General features: G+C 42.3%; 2 protein-coding genes across 5 annotated transcripts in view; one reads left to right on the top strand and one right to left on the bottom strand.

Annotated features, from left to right (window-relative positions):
- The first annotated feature begins 262 nt into the window (after nt 1-262).
- Nucleotides 263-4,866, top strand: PRPF38A (pre-mRNA processing factor 38A). The gene is made up of 10 exons (XM_061344809.1): nt 263-437; nt 506-665; nt 1,571-1,692; nt 2,195-2,280; nt 2,450-2,560; nt 3,098-3,210; nt 3,687-3,713; nt 3,793-3,890; nt 4,225-4,273; nt 4,528-4,866. Exons 1-10 carry the CDS (start codon nt 308-310, stop codon nt 4,568-4,570), a joined length of 939 nt encoding a protein of 312 aa, XP_061200793.1. The 5' UTR covers nt 263-307; the 3' UTR covers nt 4,571-4,866.
- A 728-nt stretch (nt 4,867-5,594) lies between these two features.
- The window catches only part of TUT4 (terminal uridylyl transferase 4), a 49,152-nt gene continuing 40,184 nt past the window's right edge, over nt 5,595-14,562 (bottom strand). For 2 of the 4 annotated variants that reach the window (XM_061344826.1, XM_061344827.1), the window contains exons 26-29: nt 13,874-14,034; nt 12,827-12,924; nt 9,794-10,319; nt 6,512-7,337 (exon numbers count right to left, since the gene is read on the bottom strand). In XM_061344826.1, coding sequence (XP_061200810.1) covers nt 6,985-7,337; nt 9,794-10,319; nt 12,827-12,924; nt 13,874-14,034 — 1,138 coding nt within the window. In that variant the 3' untranslated portion in view covers nt 6,512-6,984. Of the gene's footprint in view, nt 6,164-6,511; nt 7,338-9,793; nt 10,320-12,826; nt 12,925-13,873; nt 14,035-14,562 lie in introns of those variants that run through there. The other 2 variants (XM_061344828.1, XM_061344829.1) reach the window with 2 other exon arrangements.

Below are 14,562 nucleotides of genomic sequence, written 5' to 3'. Positions count from 1 at the left end.
GGCAGGGACCACAGAGCCTCAGCAGCAACGGCGGCAGCGCGCTCCCCTACACGCTCCAGAATAGAATTCCGCGCCAAACCCGTCCCTGGGGCCCCGCCCCCGCGGCGCGCGCAGAAGGGGCGGGAAAAGGTCAAACAGGAACATGCGCCGCCATGTTTGTTCCTGGCGCCCTGAAGCGGAAGGGGGCGTTCTAACCCGAACATAAGATGGCGGCCGCCAGCGGTGGCCCGGAAGCGGAAGCAGAGCCTCACGGAAGGGGAGCGGGGCGGCCCGGCGCGGGGCTGAGGGGTGTTGTGTAGCGGCCGCTATGGCGAACCGGACGGTGAAGGATGCACACAGCATCCACGGCACTAACCCGCAGTACCTGGTGGAGAAGATTATCCGCACCCGCATCTACGAGTCTAAGTACTGGAAGGAGGAGTGCTTCGGCCTGACGGGTATGGAGGGCGGGAGGGGCGGGAGGGTCTGGGCGCCGAGCAGCGCTGACGGCCCGTCCCTCTTGTAGCCGAGCTGGTGGTGGACAAGGCCATGGAGCTGAAGTACGTTGGGGGAGTCTATGGTGGGAACATTAAGCCTACGCCGTTCTTGTGCTTGACGCTGAAGATGCTGCAGATCCAGCCCGAAAAGGACATCATCGTGGAGTTCATAAAAAACGAGGACTTCAAGTAAGTTGGTGGTTTGATTTTTCCCTCTTTTGGTTGCCGTGCTGAATGAAATTAACCAAAACGAGCAGGGAAACCTCACGGTATGGTTTAGTGGGCCCTGATAATCTCTTCTTGCTGAAGTATGGTTTTCCTGTTGCTGTCAAGAGTGCTCTCCCGGTCGCCTGATCGTTGGAACGCCTCCCTCTGTGCCATGGGGATAGAATACCTCCTGTTAATGTGCTGGGAATAGAATACCTCCACCCCAAGTATCTAGGATGCAGTGCATTAATCAGCCTTCAGTATCTAAAAGGGCTGACAAGGAGTCTGGAGGGACTTTTTTGCAAGGGCCTGTAGTAACAGGACAAGGGGGAACAGCTTTACACTAACACAGGAGAGATTGCGATGAGATATTAGGAATAAATTCTCCCCTGTGAGGGTGCTGAGGCGCTGGCACAGGGTGCCCAGAGAAACTGTGGCTGCCCCATCCCTGGCAGTGTTCAAGGCCAGGTTGGACACAGGGGCTTGGAGCAAGCTGCTCTAGTGGAAGGTGTCCCTGTCCATGTCAGGGGTTGGAACTGGATGAGCTTTAAGGTCCCTTCCAACCCAAACCATTCTATGGTTAAGGGAGGCACATTAATCTACTTTTCCTTCAGTATTTTTGTTGTGTTTGTGAATGCTAATGCACTAAAAATAAATAAGAAATAAATAGTATGTATATAATTTATATAATCATAATAAAGATGATGTATGTATAGTTGAGTATGTATATACTCATATATATACTTCAGTACTTTAAGGAGAAAATCTCAACAGTTACGTGCTCTATTTATTTCAGTGTACTGAATTGCCTCAGAATCTTACAGGGAAAAACTTTTTAACTACTAACTTTACCAAAAGCCAAGTTCCACAGAACGGTTTCATTTCAGGTACGTCCGAATGCTTGGTGCGTTGTACATGAGGCTGACGGGCACTGCCATTGACTGCTACAAGTACCTGGAACCGCTGTACAACGACTATCGGAAAATAAAGAGTCAGAACAGAAACGGGGGTAAGCACTCCTGCTTGGTGCTGGGTTCTTAGTACCTTGTAGGTGACCTGTTGTTAAGAACACATATCCTACTGGGTGGAAATAAATATACTTTTTAGCAATATAAGCTTGAAAATTGTGGCATAACCACCTCTTTGAAATCTTTTTCATCGTTTCAATAGTTGCTGGTCTTGCTGACTTACACAAATGAGAACTGCCTTGCTTATTTTGCTTTCCCCAAGTGCTTGTGTTTCCTATTGGGCACTGAAATGCAGTTCCACAAATCCCAAAAGCAAACAGCATGTGAGTGCTGTTTTAGCACTGTGAATCTGCTGATCCCAGCTGTACAGTACTTTCCTTTTTGCAAGGCAGGCCTAATGATTTTCCTCTTCTTTGAGAAGGATTTTACAACTGTTGTTTGTGCAGCCCACTTGACGTGAATTGTCTCAGGTGTTTCATCTTTACTCTAGCCACCAGTGTTCATCTTCTTTGTCTTTTACATGCAATTTTTGTGCTCCCCCAGAATTCGAACTGATGCATGTGGATGAATTCATTGATGAATTACTCCACGAGGAACGTGTATGCGACATCATTCTGCCTCGATTACAGGTTTGGGAAAGTAGATTGTTATGGAATTGTTAACTGCACTAGATTCAGTGGTTGAATCAGCTGCTGGCTTGCTGTGTAAAACTACGATACAGGCCATTTCAACACACAGGCTGCCTCCTCAGGTGTTTGTTCTTACTGGGGTTGAAGATAAAGGTGTTATTTCTCATAGAAACGATATGTCCTGGAAGAAGCTGAGCAACTTGAGCCTCGTGTCAGTGCTTTGGAAGAAGACATGGATGATGTAGAATCTAGCGAGGAGGAGGAAGAGGAAGATGAAAAGGTTGGTGAAGTATTTTGGGAAGGGATAGTTAAAGCTGGGGTTGGACCACTGCAAAACACGTTATGGCCCGTGAGAAATATTTGAGGGGAGACATCAGGAGGCTGCTTGCAACTCCTATCTCCCCCTTAATATATTTCCATATATGCTGCTTGTAAGAACTTGTTACACCTTGGAATGGTTCTAAAGTGCTCTGTGTTTGTCCACCTTTTCTGTCTCCTCAAATTCACAAATCTGGACCTGCTCTGTGTTAAATATATATTTACATGCGTATATAATGAGAGAACTAAAGGGGATGATGAAGGTTATGGCAATCATCATAGTCAATTCTGCTGTACTAACAAGCAATCAGCAGTGAGAGGTGACTTAATTTCCACTTGGCAAGCTCAGGCATTACCACTCACTTCTAAATATGAAAGACTTGAGGCTGGGGCCACATCATCACAGGACTGTTGTAATTTGTATTAATTGCTCAGAAATCTTTACTGATTAAGAACTTGGATGAAACAAAACCTCTCCCCTCCCTGCCATCATTTCCAGCTGGAACGAGCACCATCTCCTGACCACCGCAGAAGAGGCTACAGAGACCTGGACAAACCTCGCCGATCTCCCGCTGTGCGGTACAGGCGGAGCCGAAGCAGGTCTCCCAGAAGGTGACGTGGCTCTTTTTGAGCAGCATTTTTACCTATCATACTGCAGATGGCTGGAGCAAAGCATAGGAGATGACAGTTCAGCCAGGATCTCTTACACCTCCCAGTTCCTTTAGCTGCTTTCTGAAGGAAGGAGCTGCGGTGCACTGTCACAGTCACCCTGTCTGCCTCTTTCTCTAGCCTGTAACTCTTGAATATGCTGGTCAGCTTTATCGGGTGATACAGTGAAGATACTAAGGAGACCCAAGTGCCTTGTTTTCCTGTAAACCAGAGGGTGCAGAAATAATCCAGTTAACAGTTCTTAGATAGTAAGTCAGAAAAAATCACTGACCTTGTTTGTTCACTGGATGGGCCAGCCCAGAACCCTCCTGTGCAGCAGGCCAAACACACACTGAGGACACAGGGGGAAGTCCTGAACATTAAACAGCTGGTTCTGCTAATGATTTTTAGTGACTTCTTCTTTTCTCCCCCAATCACAGGCGAAGCCGCTCTCCAAAGAGAAGAAGGTAGTGTTTTACTCTATTATTTAACCTTAGCCTGTGTGCATTTTTAGTATGGCTTTCTTAAAAGCTTCCTCTCTCTCAGCCCATCGCCACGCCGAGAGAGGCATCGCAGCAAAAGCCCGAGGCGACACCGGAGCAGATCCAGGGAGAGGCGGCACAGATCGAGATCTAAATCTCCAGGTAGTTTTGTCACTTGCAGATTAACTCTGGCAAGTCTTTATCAGTAGAACATCCACTGCCAGAAGTCAGGGTATCAAGAAGGTAGCATAGGTGCTTAATCTGGCTCATAAAACTGCTCATTATAGGAAAGCACAGCTGGAGAACTCCTTTAATACATCCAAAATTGCCTTGAGGAACTTTTCCAGCTAAACCAGGAGGTTAATTTGAGTGCATAATTAAGAGTGGGGTTGCTCTGGCATTATCTAGGATACTTGGTCACTAGAAGCAGATCACATGAGCAAAACAAGAAAGAATTCAGGGTCTATGGAAATAACTGTTACTTTTTATCTCCTAGGGCATCATCGTAGTCACAGACACAGAAGTCATTCCAAATCACCTGAAAGGTAAAGGCTTAGCGTGTTTCTTAAGGGAGTGTGTACTGCTGTAGGAGCTCTCACTTGTCATTTAATCTTGGCAACTGACCATCTTCTTACAGTGTCAGAGATCAGGTATTTCATACAGTTCCCTCAGTGCTGCAGTCAAGTCACACTGTCCATATTTGACCATAGAAAACACTGCTTAACACTGTCAATCACTTTGGTCTTTCCAAGCAGTTACTGGTACTGTGTCATGTGGCCTTTCTCTTTTTCTGCTTCAGATCTAAGAAAAGTCACAAGAAGAGCCGGCGAGGGAATGAATAACAAACTATATCCAGCCCACAGTTCAGGGACCGTGAACTGCAGTCAAATACTGTCCTATCTGCGTTATGGGACAGCTGGATATGTACTGGCTGCTTTAGCAGTCCATTCCTTTAATCCTCCTTCTGTACAAGTCTTGTTTGTTTGTTTGTTTTTAACTAATAGAAAGGTAAGGACATTTTTTTATGTAGCTGCATATCCTCATGATAGAATTTGAGATCTCTTTTTAAATTGTTTTTCTCAAGGCCTGTAAAAAACAGTGAAGAGCAATAAAAAAAGAAATGGGGCTTTTGTCTTTAGACCTTCCTTGCTGTTTCTTTCATTATACTTTGTTTAGTTGAAACTGGCTTCATTCTCAAATCAGGTGCCAATGTGAGAGTATGTTCAAGTTACAGACACTGAAGAGCTACCAGCCTGAATGATTTCAAAACCTCCAATACAGGAAAGAAACTAAGACTGTCCTAATCCAGTGTGTCTGCTAAAAGCAAGAGTTAAACAACTCTCCCACACACAAGAGAATCAGTAACAGCTGTGTAAGAATCACCCTTAGTTCTACCACTGTCAGACAGTTTACAAGCTTCAAGTAGTACAAAACATTAAGCTCCTATTCCAGTTACAGTTCTCAGTACAGTTATGTATCGCTGGAAATCAGTTGTTAACCCCCTTGTGTAACATCACTTTATTCATAGTCTTACTTTGAGAGCAGGGATGACAAGTTTAGCTCCTGAACACTGCATTTCATTGACATTTACACTGTTGACAACACAAGAATATGGAAAAGTCCCTTTCAAATGGCAGAGCCTGATTTGCAAAGTTTATGAACACACAGGCACGTATACTCTTCCCTCAAGTGTTTCACACTACACACAGTGGCTGTGAACAGCACGTGCAACCAGATCTACTGCTGGTAGGACTTGTTTAAGCTGCTCACCTTTCATCTCTTCTTTGAGATACCTGAATTAAAGCCATTTTTATTATCCAGGTTTCCTGATACCAGTTAGATGCAAGCATGCATACAAACAGGGAAGAGGAAAAAGTCTTCTGTCCTTTTTTTTGCAGTTTTATTTTTCTTTTAAAAAGGTTTTTGGCACTACATCGTTCTGTAAAGAATAGAAGTGACAAATTTTTAAACACATGAAATCCCCTTCTAATTTTATTCTCTTTTTTTTTTAGAACAATATATATAAAGTCTGAAGCAACCAAAGTATGAATACAGCTAATAGAAAATAAAGAACTTAATTTTAAAAATTCTCTCTCTTTACAGTTTATCAAGATAAACCAAAACACAATTCCCCTTAAAAATAGGGTAATAAAATAGATGAAATTTGTATCACTTGGCTTCGTGATACGAGTAAAAACTATAGTTCATATCTATGTACAAATGATACAGTTTAAAAACAGTCTTAAATAATCTTGTATCTAAACATGTTGCATTAAGGTTTTCAATCAGAACCTGAATTTCTTCCTCCCCTCCTCCCCCCACCCGCCCCAGTCCCACTGAATTTCACTTTTTCTGTTGAATGTAATTCAGATTCAAGTGAGGGTGTCCTTGAGACAGAAGCGAGAACCGCTGGTTACTCTGCATCAGTGGACCAGCTAAAAGAAAATGGATTACAATTACTTCAGCAACTTAAATATATTTAACAGTGCTTGGCTATATTCAATGTACTAGTCTTACTTAGAAATAAATAGAAATAAAGCCATTTACTAGCCTGACACAAATGCTATCTGCACAACTACCCCATTTAATGGGACACTGCAGTCATCACTTTCATCCTAGCTGCAAAATCCCCTCACCATCATCATCAAGACATCATTTTGGTGCATTGCTTTAGTTACTTAAATAGAACTTCAGGATTTTTAAACTGGGTCTCACTTGGACACCTTGCTACAGCAAATGGATTTTGAAAAACAGATTTGGTGCCAGTATCTCATTTTCTACATGGTAATTGCAGGACTCTCGGTAAAAATCTGGTATAGTTTCTCTTTTGGTGGAGCCAAAGGTGGTCTTCCTATGCCCTGCCAGATGCTGAACACCTTTACCACTCACTAGCATCACAAAGAGTGGAGATAAAGTCAGTCCTCCTGAGCACTGTAAGGAACTGAACCTGACCTAACTGCCGTTAGTGCTGCTCTGACTGCAGCCAGGTTGGACTGGCTGACTCCAGAAGCCCCTTCCAACCTGGATTATTCTCTGGTCTTGCAAGTTTGTATCTATTTAAGTCATTCCCACAAGAAAAGGAATTAGGACAAAAATTTCTTCATTTTAACACATCCAGGGGCAAATCAGCTTAACCTCTATGGAAGCAGAGGTGGCTCTACAGTGAGACAGCAGCAGTGAAGGAGAAGAGGCAACAGACTGCAAATTGGCTCAGATCTCAGAATTTGATATAACCCCATCCCTCCCACAATGATTTTCATCCATCCATCCATCCATTTATCCATACAGGAAGCCGAAGCGTTGATTTGACTCTTGGATTCATTATGGTTCCAGGGAGCCTAGCAATTGGAACATGATTTCCTTGGCTTTTAAAGCCTTTGAGACAGTAAAGAGACATGTTGCATGAGCTGTTGATGCATATACTAATTCTAGTACCTTGAGGGTAGAAAGGTTTGTTCGGTGGGTAGCTGGCATTTCCCTGCTGCATGTAGTTCTGAGGCATATTGTAAGGCCACGCTCCTCGGAGGAGAGGAAAATGGGTAGGGGTCCCATGGTCCCAAGGGACAGAAGGAGGGTTCATTTTACCAAACTGTCCTTGGAAACCCTGATCTAGTTTTCAATTGAAAGGGAAAAGCACATTGCAAGTTGAAATAATTAAACAGTAAGTCACAAATACAGTTTACATCTTAAATAACAATTTGTAGGGGACTTATTGAGATTAGTCTGATGTGCTACTCTTGCTCTTTTTAAAACATACATCAGTAAAAATTAACACCTAAATTACTCTGTTATTCACTAGAACAGAATTTATTGGGGAGAAAGACAGAGGATGAATCAGTATTAAAATCAAGACCTACATTTTCAATATTCCTGTCATTCTCGTGATGAAAAACACAAGGGCTGAACAATGTTACTAATACCTGATCCCACAACAATGTTCACTATCACTGACATAGCTGTGACACGAAAGCTATTATCCTACTGCAAGAAATCTTGGATGTACACTGGAATTCTACTAATTGTATGCTTAAGAAACTTGGTATCTAGGTCATCAGACCAACTTAAAATAGTTTTAGAGAGAAAAATCAAAGCTTTTTAAGTAAGTACATAAATTGTAACTATTCTATTTACAAATCCAGTATTACTGCAGCATTAAGGATGAGAAATCAAGCATCCAAGGAGTCAGGACACATAACAGTTGATGGCAAATGCTATATTCATAGCTCCCAATTTTGTAAAGACAATTAGCTATGTCTGCTAATTTAAACACCTCATCAATGTACATTTAAAAATGAATAAAGACATTTAAGTAACTATCCTTGAGTGGATCAGTTCCCCTGCAGACAGACTTCCATTAAATAGAAGTGACACATTTACATAATAAAACATGGATCATGACTCTGCAGTGTGCATGAAAAAAGTTGTCTGTAACTTCTAACAGGCTGGTTTCTGATCATTGTCTGCTGAAAACGGAACTCCTCCTTCCAAGTCAGTAAAGGAATGTGAGGAAAGACAGTCTCCATGAACCTAAGTGTTCTCAAATATCCCAAGCAAGTAAAAAAGCAAGCTTCAAACAGAGCACACAGCTCATCACTGTGTGTGCCTTCCCAGCCACCCCACCTTAATGGCACCTAAACCAAACAGGAAACAAAACTGATTTAAATACAAAGAGAAAAAATAGTGGAACTGGGAACTAGGGAAAGCAGTGTGATAAGATTAGAAATAGATGGAAGTTGAGCAATTCAGGGGGAAAAATACTGTGACTGAGAGTAAAAGAGCACTGGGAAACCTGTGCAGGCACAATGACAGTGGAAGCAAACAGACTGAGAGCGAAAGGAAAAGGGACTGACTGACTACATGGTGAGAAATGGGATGTGTTGAGGGAGAATGGAGAAGAAACTAGGATCTGGGAAGCCTGTCTGAAAGAAAGCAGCTACATGGGTAACAGGACTTGGATTGGAAGGAGCTGCTTGAGAAAGTCAGAGCAGGGGGTGGACATGGAGGGGACAGATGAGCCTGGAGAGAGGATTAAGACCAGAAATGGAGAGATAGGGACAAAGCCCACTGAAGGCACAAAAAACACTGGGAGCAGGTTTTGTATCCCCTAGAATATATTCTCCAGAGAGCTCTGAAGAGAACAAGAATCTCCAACATTTCAACAAATATCTGCAACTTGCTGGTGAATTACACCTCATCCAACACTCTTGGCTCTGCTGAAAATCTACCGTTGCTGTCAGTTGCCTTACCAGTTCAGGGAAAGGCTGTGCAGGAGGTTCAACATTTCGATCTCATGGTGAGCAACTGCATTAGTAGTACATTGTATGATGGATATAGTTTTTTTAGACATAGGAGAAGTTTCACACTTGGAATAAATCAAAAGACCATTATTATGACTGAAAGATCACAGTTAAAATTTAGGGGCTGCCATGGTTTCTACTGCACAGAAAACTGTATGGGCTTTAATCACAATATACTGCTTTTCTCAGCCTCAAGCACACAAATGTGCTTGGCTTTGGCATGAGGCAAAAGGCTGTTGCCCACTTTGTCGCAGGGAGAATCCATGAAGTATTTTCAGGAAACACCACTGACATTATGGTGGTTAAATGTGGCAGGATAAACTATAGGCAAAAAGAATGCCCAGGATCATGTTACACTGCACTCAATGCAAGGAGGCAATATTCAACTTGCACTAACATAATTCTGCCAGTCTCTAAGTTTCTAGCTGCAGTCTCAGCATGCTCCTAATATGCTACCTAACACAAACAGAAGCACAGTCACAGAAACATGCTTTAGACTCAATTATTAGACCATTTCTCAGTTGAATGCATGATTTCTCATGTTTTGCACAGCCACTAATGGCAGACAGGACCAGTGCTTAGAAGTTACAATGATCAAACACGCCTAGTTCTTTTTCGTATGCAAACATTAAGACAGTGAAGGTGATGACTTAGTTTCTTAAGCATCTTATTTGTAATATCAAACAAGTTGAAAGAGTTAGCTGTTTCTGTAACACTTAACACTTGTACACAAAGTGCGAGAGGTTTGATACAACAGAGAAGAGTTACCTGAATTCCCCACAGTGCCATTGTTCACCAGTGAGTTTGGAGTCACAGGATTGTGCCAGTGTCCCTCATGAGAAGTGCTGGGGATTCCCATGGGCCTGGCAGCAGGCTGTGCAAAGATGATACTGGGATCATTCAAGCTTACACTGCTCTGGTTATTTGGGGTGCTGCTGCTGCCAGATCTCATAGAAAATGGAACATTTGTAGAATGAGGAGGGTTACCCGGTGCAGAGTGAATAACGGGCCCATGAATAGGCCAAGAAGTGTTGGGAAGCTGAATTTGGTGGTGATGGTGCATCTGAAGTAGTCCCAGGTTATGCAAGGTGGAATACTGACCTGGGGGAGATTGGGGAAAGTTAAACAAAGGCAGCTGGACCTGATGGGGTGGCTGTGCACCCTGCTGTGGTTGCGGAACGTGCTTAGACTGGGATATTGGTTGTGGCTGAGTCTGGTTAATGGAGGCTGGCTGAGAGGAATTCTGTGTAAATTGTTGAGGTTGTGGAGAGTAAGATGACTGATGCGAATCAGACTGGAGGGGAAAAAAAAGTATGTATTTCTGATTAGTTCACTAGCTATTTAATGGTGTTTAATAAGCACTCACTGTATTAGACTATGCATAAAAAAGGCAAAGCACTCCCCAGCAACACCCCAAATACTGTGCCCAAGCTCCTGCTGGTTTAAGTAAGTACAGTTAGACTGACACTGATTTTCACCATCAGATAATTTGGTCCGTTAATGTGGCACATCCCAGAAACATCATTTTGAGCAAACATTAGCCCCAGGCTCTTTTTTTCATTAGACTCCTCACACATCTGTTTCTGGCTTTTAATCATTGTCTTCCCCACCCTACTTATTTACAGCCCGGAATCTCACTGCACATTACCTTACCTCTAAATAGAGTGGTTCTTATTACTGCAGACACTTTTTAAAGTCATTACAAAGTAAGTTCCTAATATTTAATTTTTATTTAATCTGTTAAACAAGAAATTGGAACTCCAAACCCCCAGTTTCAGCCTCCATATCCTGACGTTAGGCCATGGCTAAAAGCACAGAAATAGCAGTTATTACTTTGCAGAGCTCTTACAAAGCTTTTCCTTTCACCAGCAACAGAAACAGGCATGAACCTATTTCATCTCTCTGCTATTGCAACTAAGTAGAAAAGCACTTAAAAGAGCTGAGGTGCCTCAGAAAAGTTCCCCTCTTTATTGGCCAAAATTTATTACCAGTGATGAATTAAGCCAGTCTGGTTTTAAGCACTGAAACAAGAGTGATGCCATCAAGATAGATGTCTCCAGAGGGAATTTCAAGTGACAGACAGCTACCTAAACCAAAGATGATTACCTGAATCTCACATCTCAACTGCCCCTGGAGTTGCTTGTCTCCCTGCATAAACTACAGACAGCTCAGCTCCAAGTAACTCAGCTGCTGGCAAACATCTTTAGTTAAAGGTCTCTGCAGCTTGTCACTAACCATGACTGCTCGCCTGTCTGTTTAAAGTGGCAGTCACTCATCTTCCATAACCAGAGGTCTGCAGGACTTCCCCATGCCAGCCTTTCAGAGTGTTCCTTACAGCAGCATGCTGTGTGTCTGTCTGGGCAAAAGATGAAGCCCAGAAACCGGGACTGCTCCCTGCTGCTGTTCCAACTGTTCCAGTATGAGTGCCTTCCTATCAAACCAGGACAAGAAGGTAAAACCTGGGATTTGAAAGACAATAACTAGTTTAACAGCTTAAATGTTTTAAAAATAGAGCACACGCACTGATTACAGCCTTCCTGCAAACATTAAACCACCACAAGCATGCCCTGGACGTGCCAGCAGCAGGAGAGATGTTAAGCTCTAGCCTCTTGGTCTGCTTCCACACTCCTGCTTTTCCTTTTCTTCCCCCACTAACTTTCCCCTTCCCATTCTCCTCAAATAATCCCAGGACAGCACATATTCACCAAGAAATCCTGGACAAATAACAACCATGCAACACGCAAATACAGAGCCTGTGGCCTCCATATGACATAGGAATGTGCACATGCAGTAGGTCTGGTGTGCATGATGTGCCTGACTGCACCCGCATGTCCAGCTTCAGTTTCCCAAGCAGAAATAGAAGGCTCCTACAGAGACACTCCTGTGTCATGTGATAGCATGGTGGCAGTTCAGCCTTTCACTTAGTTTAGGGCTGTATCAGTCCCTCGTTAACAGAACATCATAGTAAAAATGACTCCATAAAGTCTTTGTTACTGGAGGAAACATTCCAATAAATGCTTGCTTATCAGTTAGGAAATACTCCATACCTAAAGTAGTAAACTGAACAAAGAGCATTTGTGATCAGCAGGCCCGATTACTGTTTGCTTACTTGCCAGCTTCATTAGCAGGCAAGTTTCTTGGAATAATATCTTAAAATTAATTGATTTCTGCTGTATCCTGTACTCCAAAACACAATAAATGCCAACAGCTGTATTTGTTCAAATACCCAAGTTAAACATATTTTATCTAATTCTATCGCAACTTGAACAAATTCTAGAGCAAACTACTAAAACTTGTGCTTTTGTGTGCAGATTTGTGCCTGTGTGACATCTGAAAGGAAAGTACAATTCATCTGTGTTCCCTGCCTGTTCATGACAGTGCCTTAATACAGCTCTCTTAAACCAGAGAATCATGACAGTCACAAACCTAAGCATGCTAACAATGAGCTCTGCTTTACCTCCGTTAGTAACCCCAGAATAATGAAGCACAAGACTCCAAAAAGCAACCTAGCTTCAATCTCAAAGATCGTGAAGTTGGCCTTTCAGAATTGCAAGTTCTCAGATGAAATCTGACAATTTGTTTCTGTACTGATGGATCACAAATGCTCTCCAAGAGACACGACATTATAGATATTATACACATTATAAATCAAAGTTTCATTAACTGGCAGAGTGCAATGTTGTCACTATCAAGTCCAGAATCTGTTGAGAAAACCCTGTGCAAACCTGTTCCTAGCATGGCTCAGGATCGCTGGTTTGCTACAGCTTGCTTACTTCAGTACTATAGCTAATTGGAACTTACACATTCTGATGACTGTCTAGTGCGCAGGGGTCGTTCTGCTTGTTGTTGACCCACAGCCACTAGCTGTGAATTTACCATGCTTCGGACCAACTGGGTGCCTAATCAAGGAAAGAAAATGTTAATAAACCCCACAAGGTTATGGGTGACAGAACAATGAACACAGAACTGGAGTCAGCGATCCCTTAACCCCCATAGGAGGCAGAGTAGGTAAATAATGTCTCCTCTCCTTTAAGTGGAAAGCTTTCCCTCTATTGGCAACAATTGATATTAATAGGTATAACAGCTAAACTCAAACTCCAATTCCGAGTCACACAAATTCTAGCGTGAACAAAGGTCACTTTGCTATCAGGCATGACTGCTACTTTATACAGGTTCACACAGGTTTCCACACTACTGCTGTAAGCAGTGGGATTTTAAATAGCGACAGCAGAAACTCTTGGCAAAGGAAAACCAAAAAAGAATGTAAGTGATACGAGAATACAGCAAAGCAGCAATTTTGTCTCTGAAGTTCCTTTATGATTGCTTTCTCTACTTTTTGATGGACCTCCTAAACTTGAATGTGTTTGCAATTAGGCTTTAATTACTACAAGCAACTTGAAATCTAGCTTCCCAATGCATCCTTATGCTTTTGGAAGTGTTACTGTAAGACCACTGATTTTTGGTGAAAACATATTTACTTACCTCTCACAGGTGATGGAGGGTTAGCTGAACCCAGAACAATTTGAGAAACATTCGAAAGAGGAAATGCATTCAATTATTGCTATTATTACTACTCCTAAATGCACCCATTGTGAGTGGAAGACAAATAATGTAATACCCTGTAGTACGCTATACTTACTGCTGAGTATATTTTTACCACCCATGCAAAGACTGTACTTCAGGAGGCATTACCCCCCTTGAAGAAAAACAACACTTAAGCTAAAAACTGTCTTTACAATGACTGAAATAATTAGTTACAGGGTTCTTTCTTCAAGATAATACCAGGTCTGTGTAGAAACCTACAGAGAAAGGACCTCAAATTGTACTACCACACATGAACTAACTTACCTGGCACGCTATTATTTCTCTGACGGGTTTGTTTGAATTCAGGACAATCTCTTCTAACATGACCCACATCGCCACAGATGAAACATCTTTTCTCTCTTGTTTCTCTATCCTCTTCTTTCACTTCTTTTTCATCATCTTTCTCATTCTCCTTTTTCTTCAACCTGAATAATAACTTTCATTAGCAGTATCACAAAACCACACATAAAAATCTCTTGTTGTTATACTGATATGCTCAAAGGAAATGGTCACATAACCAATAGCTGTACCGGAACAAAGGAACCTTAGGAATCCCAGAAAAACACTTTCAGGATCTGGCTTGTTAACAACCTGTTTGCAAAAACTTAACCAATTTAGAAGCTCCTCAGAATAATCCAGAAGCTATCTGAGTTACCTGTGTTAGTACAGACTGTGTAAGTAGGCTTAACCTGTCAGTTAGTTTGGGAGCAGTTCTATCAATAATCCCACTGAGTCAGAATATCCACAAAACAAGTGAGCTGTATCACGTGGATTTAACCTCAGCCTGACTAGAGATGCCATATTTCTCTGTAAGAGCACATTAGCAGCCTGAGCATAGATAGGATGTGAAAGAAAGCACTGAGGCTCTTTCAAACACTCAGTAGTAATACAACAAACAGAAGAACTAGTGATCAGGAGCCAAGACAAGAAGTCTTTTTTCTTCATGGTTATCT

This window comes from Neopsephotus bourkii, unplaced genomic scaffold (assembly GCF_033783945.1).
Source record: "Neopsephotus bourkii isolate Nb327-2 ecotype Australia unplaced genomic scaffold, CSIRO-AGI_Nbou_v1 NB_234, whole genome shotgun sequence".
Taxonomy (NCBI): domain Eukaryota; kingdom Metazoa; phylum Chordata; class Aves; order Psittaciformes; family Psittacidae; genus Neopsephotus; species Neopsephotus bourkii.
The sequence above is the reverse complement of the archived record's forward strand: the minus strand, read 5'-3'. Positions and strand labels throughout refer to the sequence as shown.

Excerpts from the sequence above, each read along its gene's own strand:
- PRPF38A (XM_061344809.1), top strand. The coding sequence starts at position 308 with ATGGCGAACCGGACGGTGAAGGATGCACACAGCATCCACGGCACTAAC. Across the intron at positions 666-1,570 it reads ATAAAAAACGAGGACTTCAA|GTACGTCCGAATGCTTGGTG; the intron begins GTAAGTTGGTGG and ends GTTTCATTTCAG. Across the intron at positions 3,211-3,686 it reads CGAAGCAGGTCTCCCAGAAG|GCGAAGCCGCTCTCCAAAGA; the intron begins GTGACGTGGCTC and ends CCCCAATCACAG.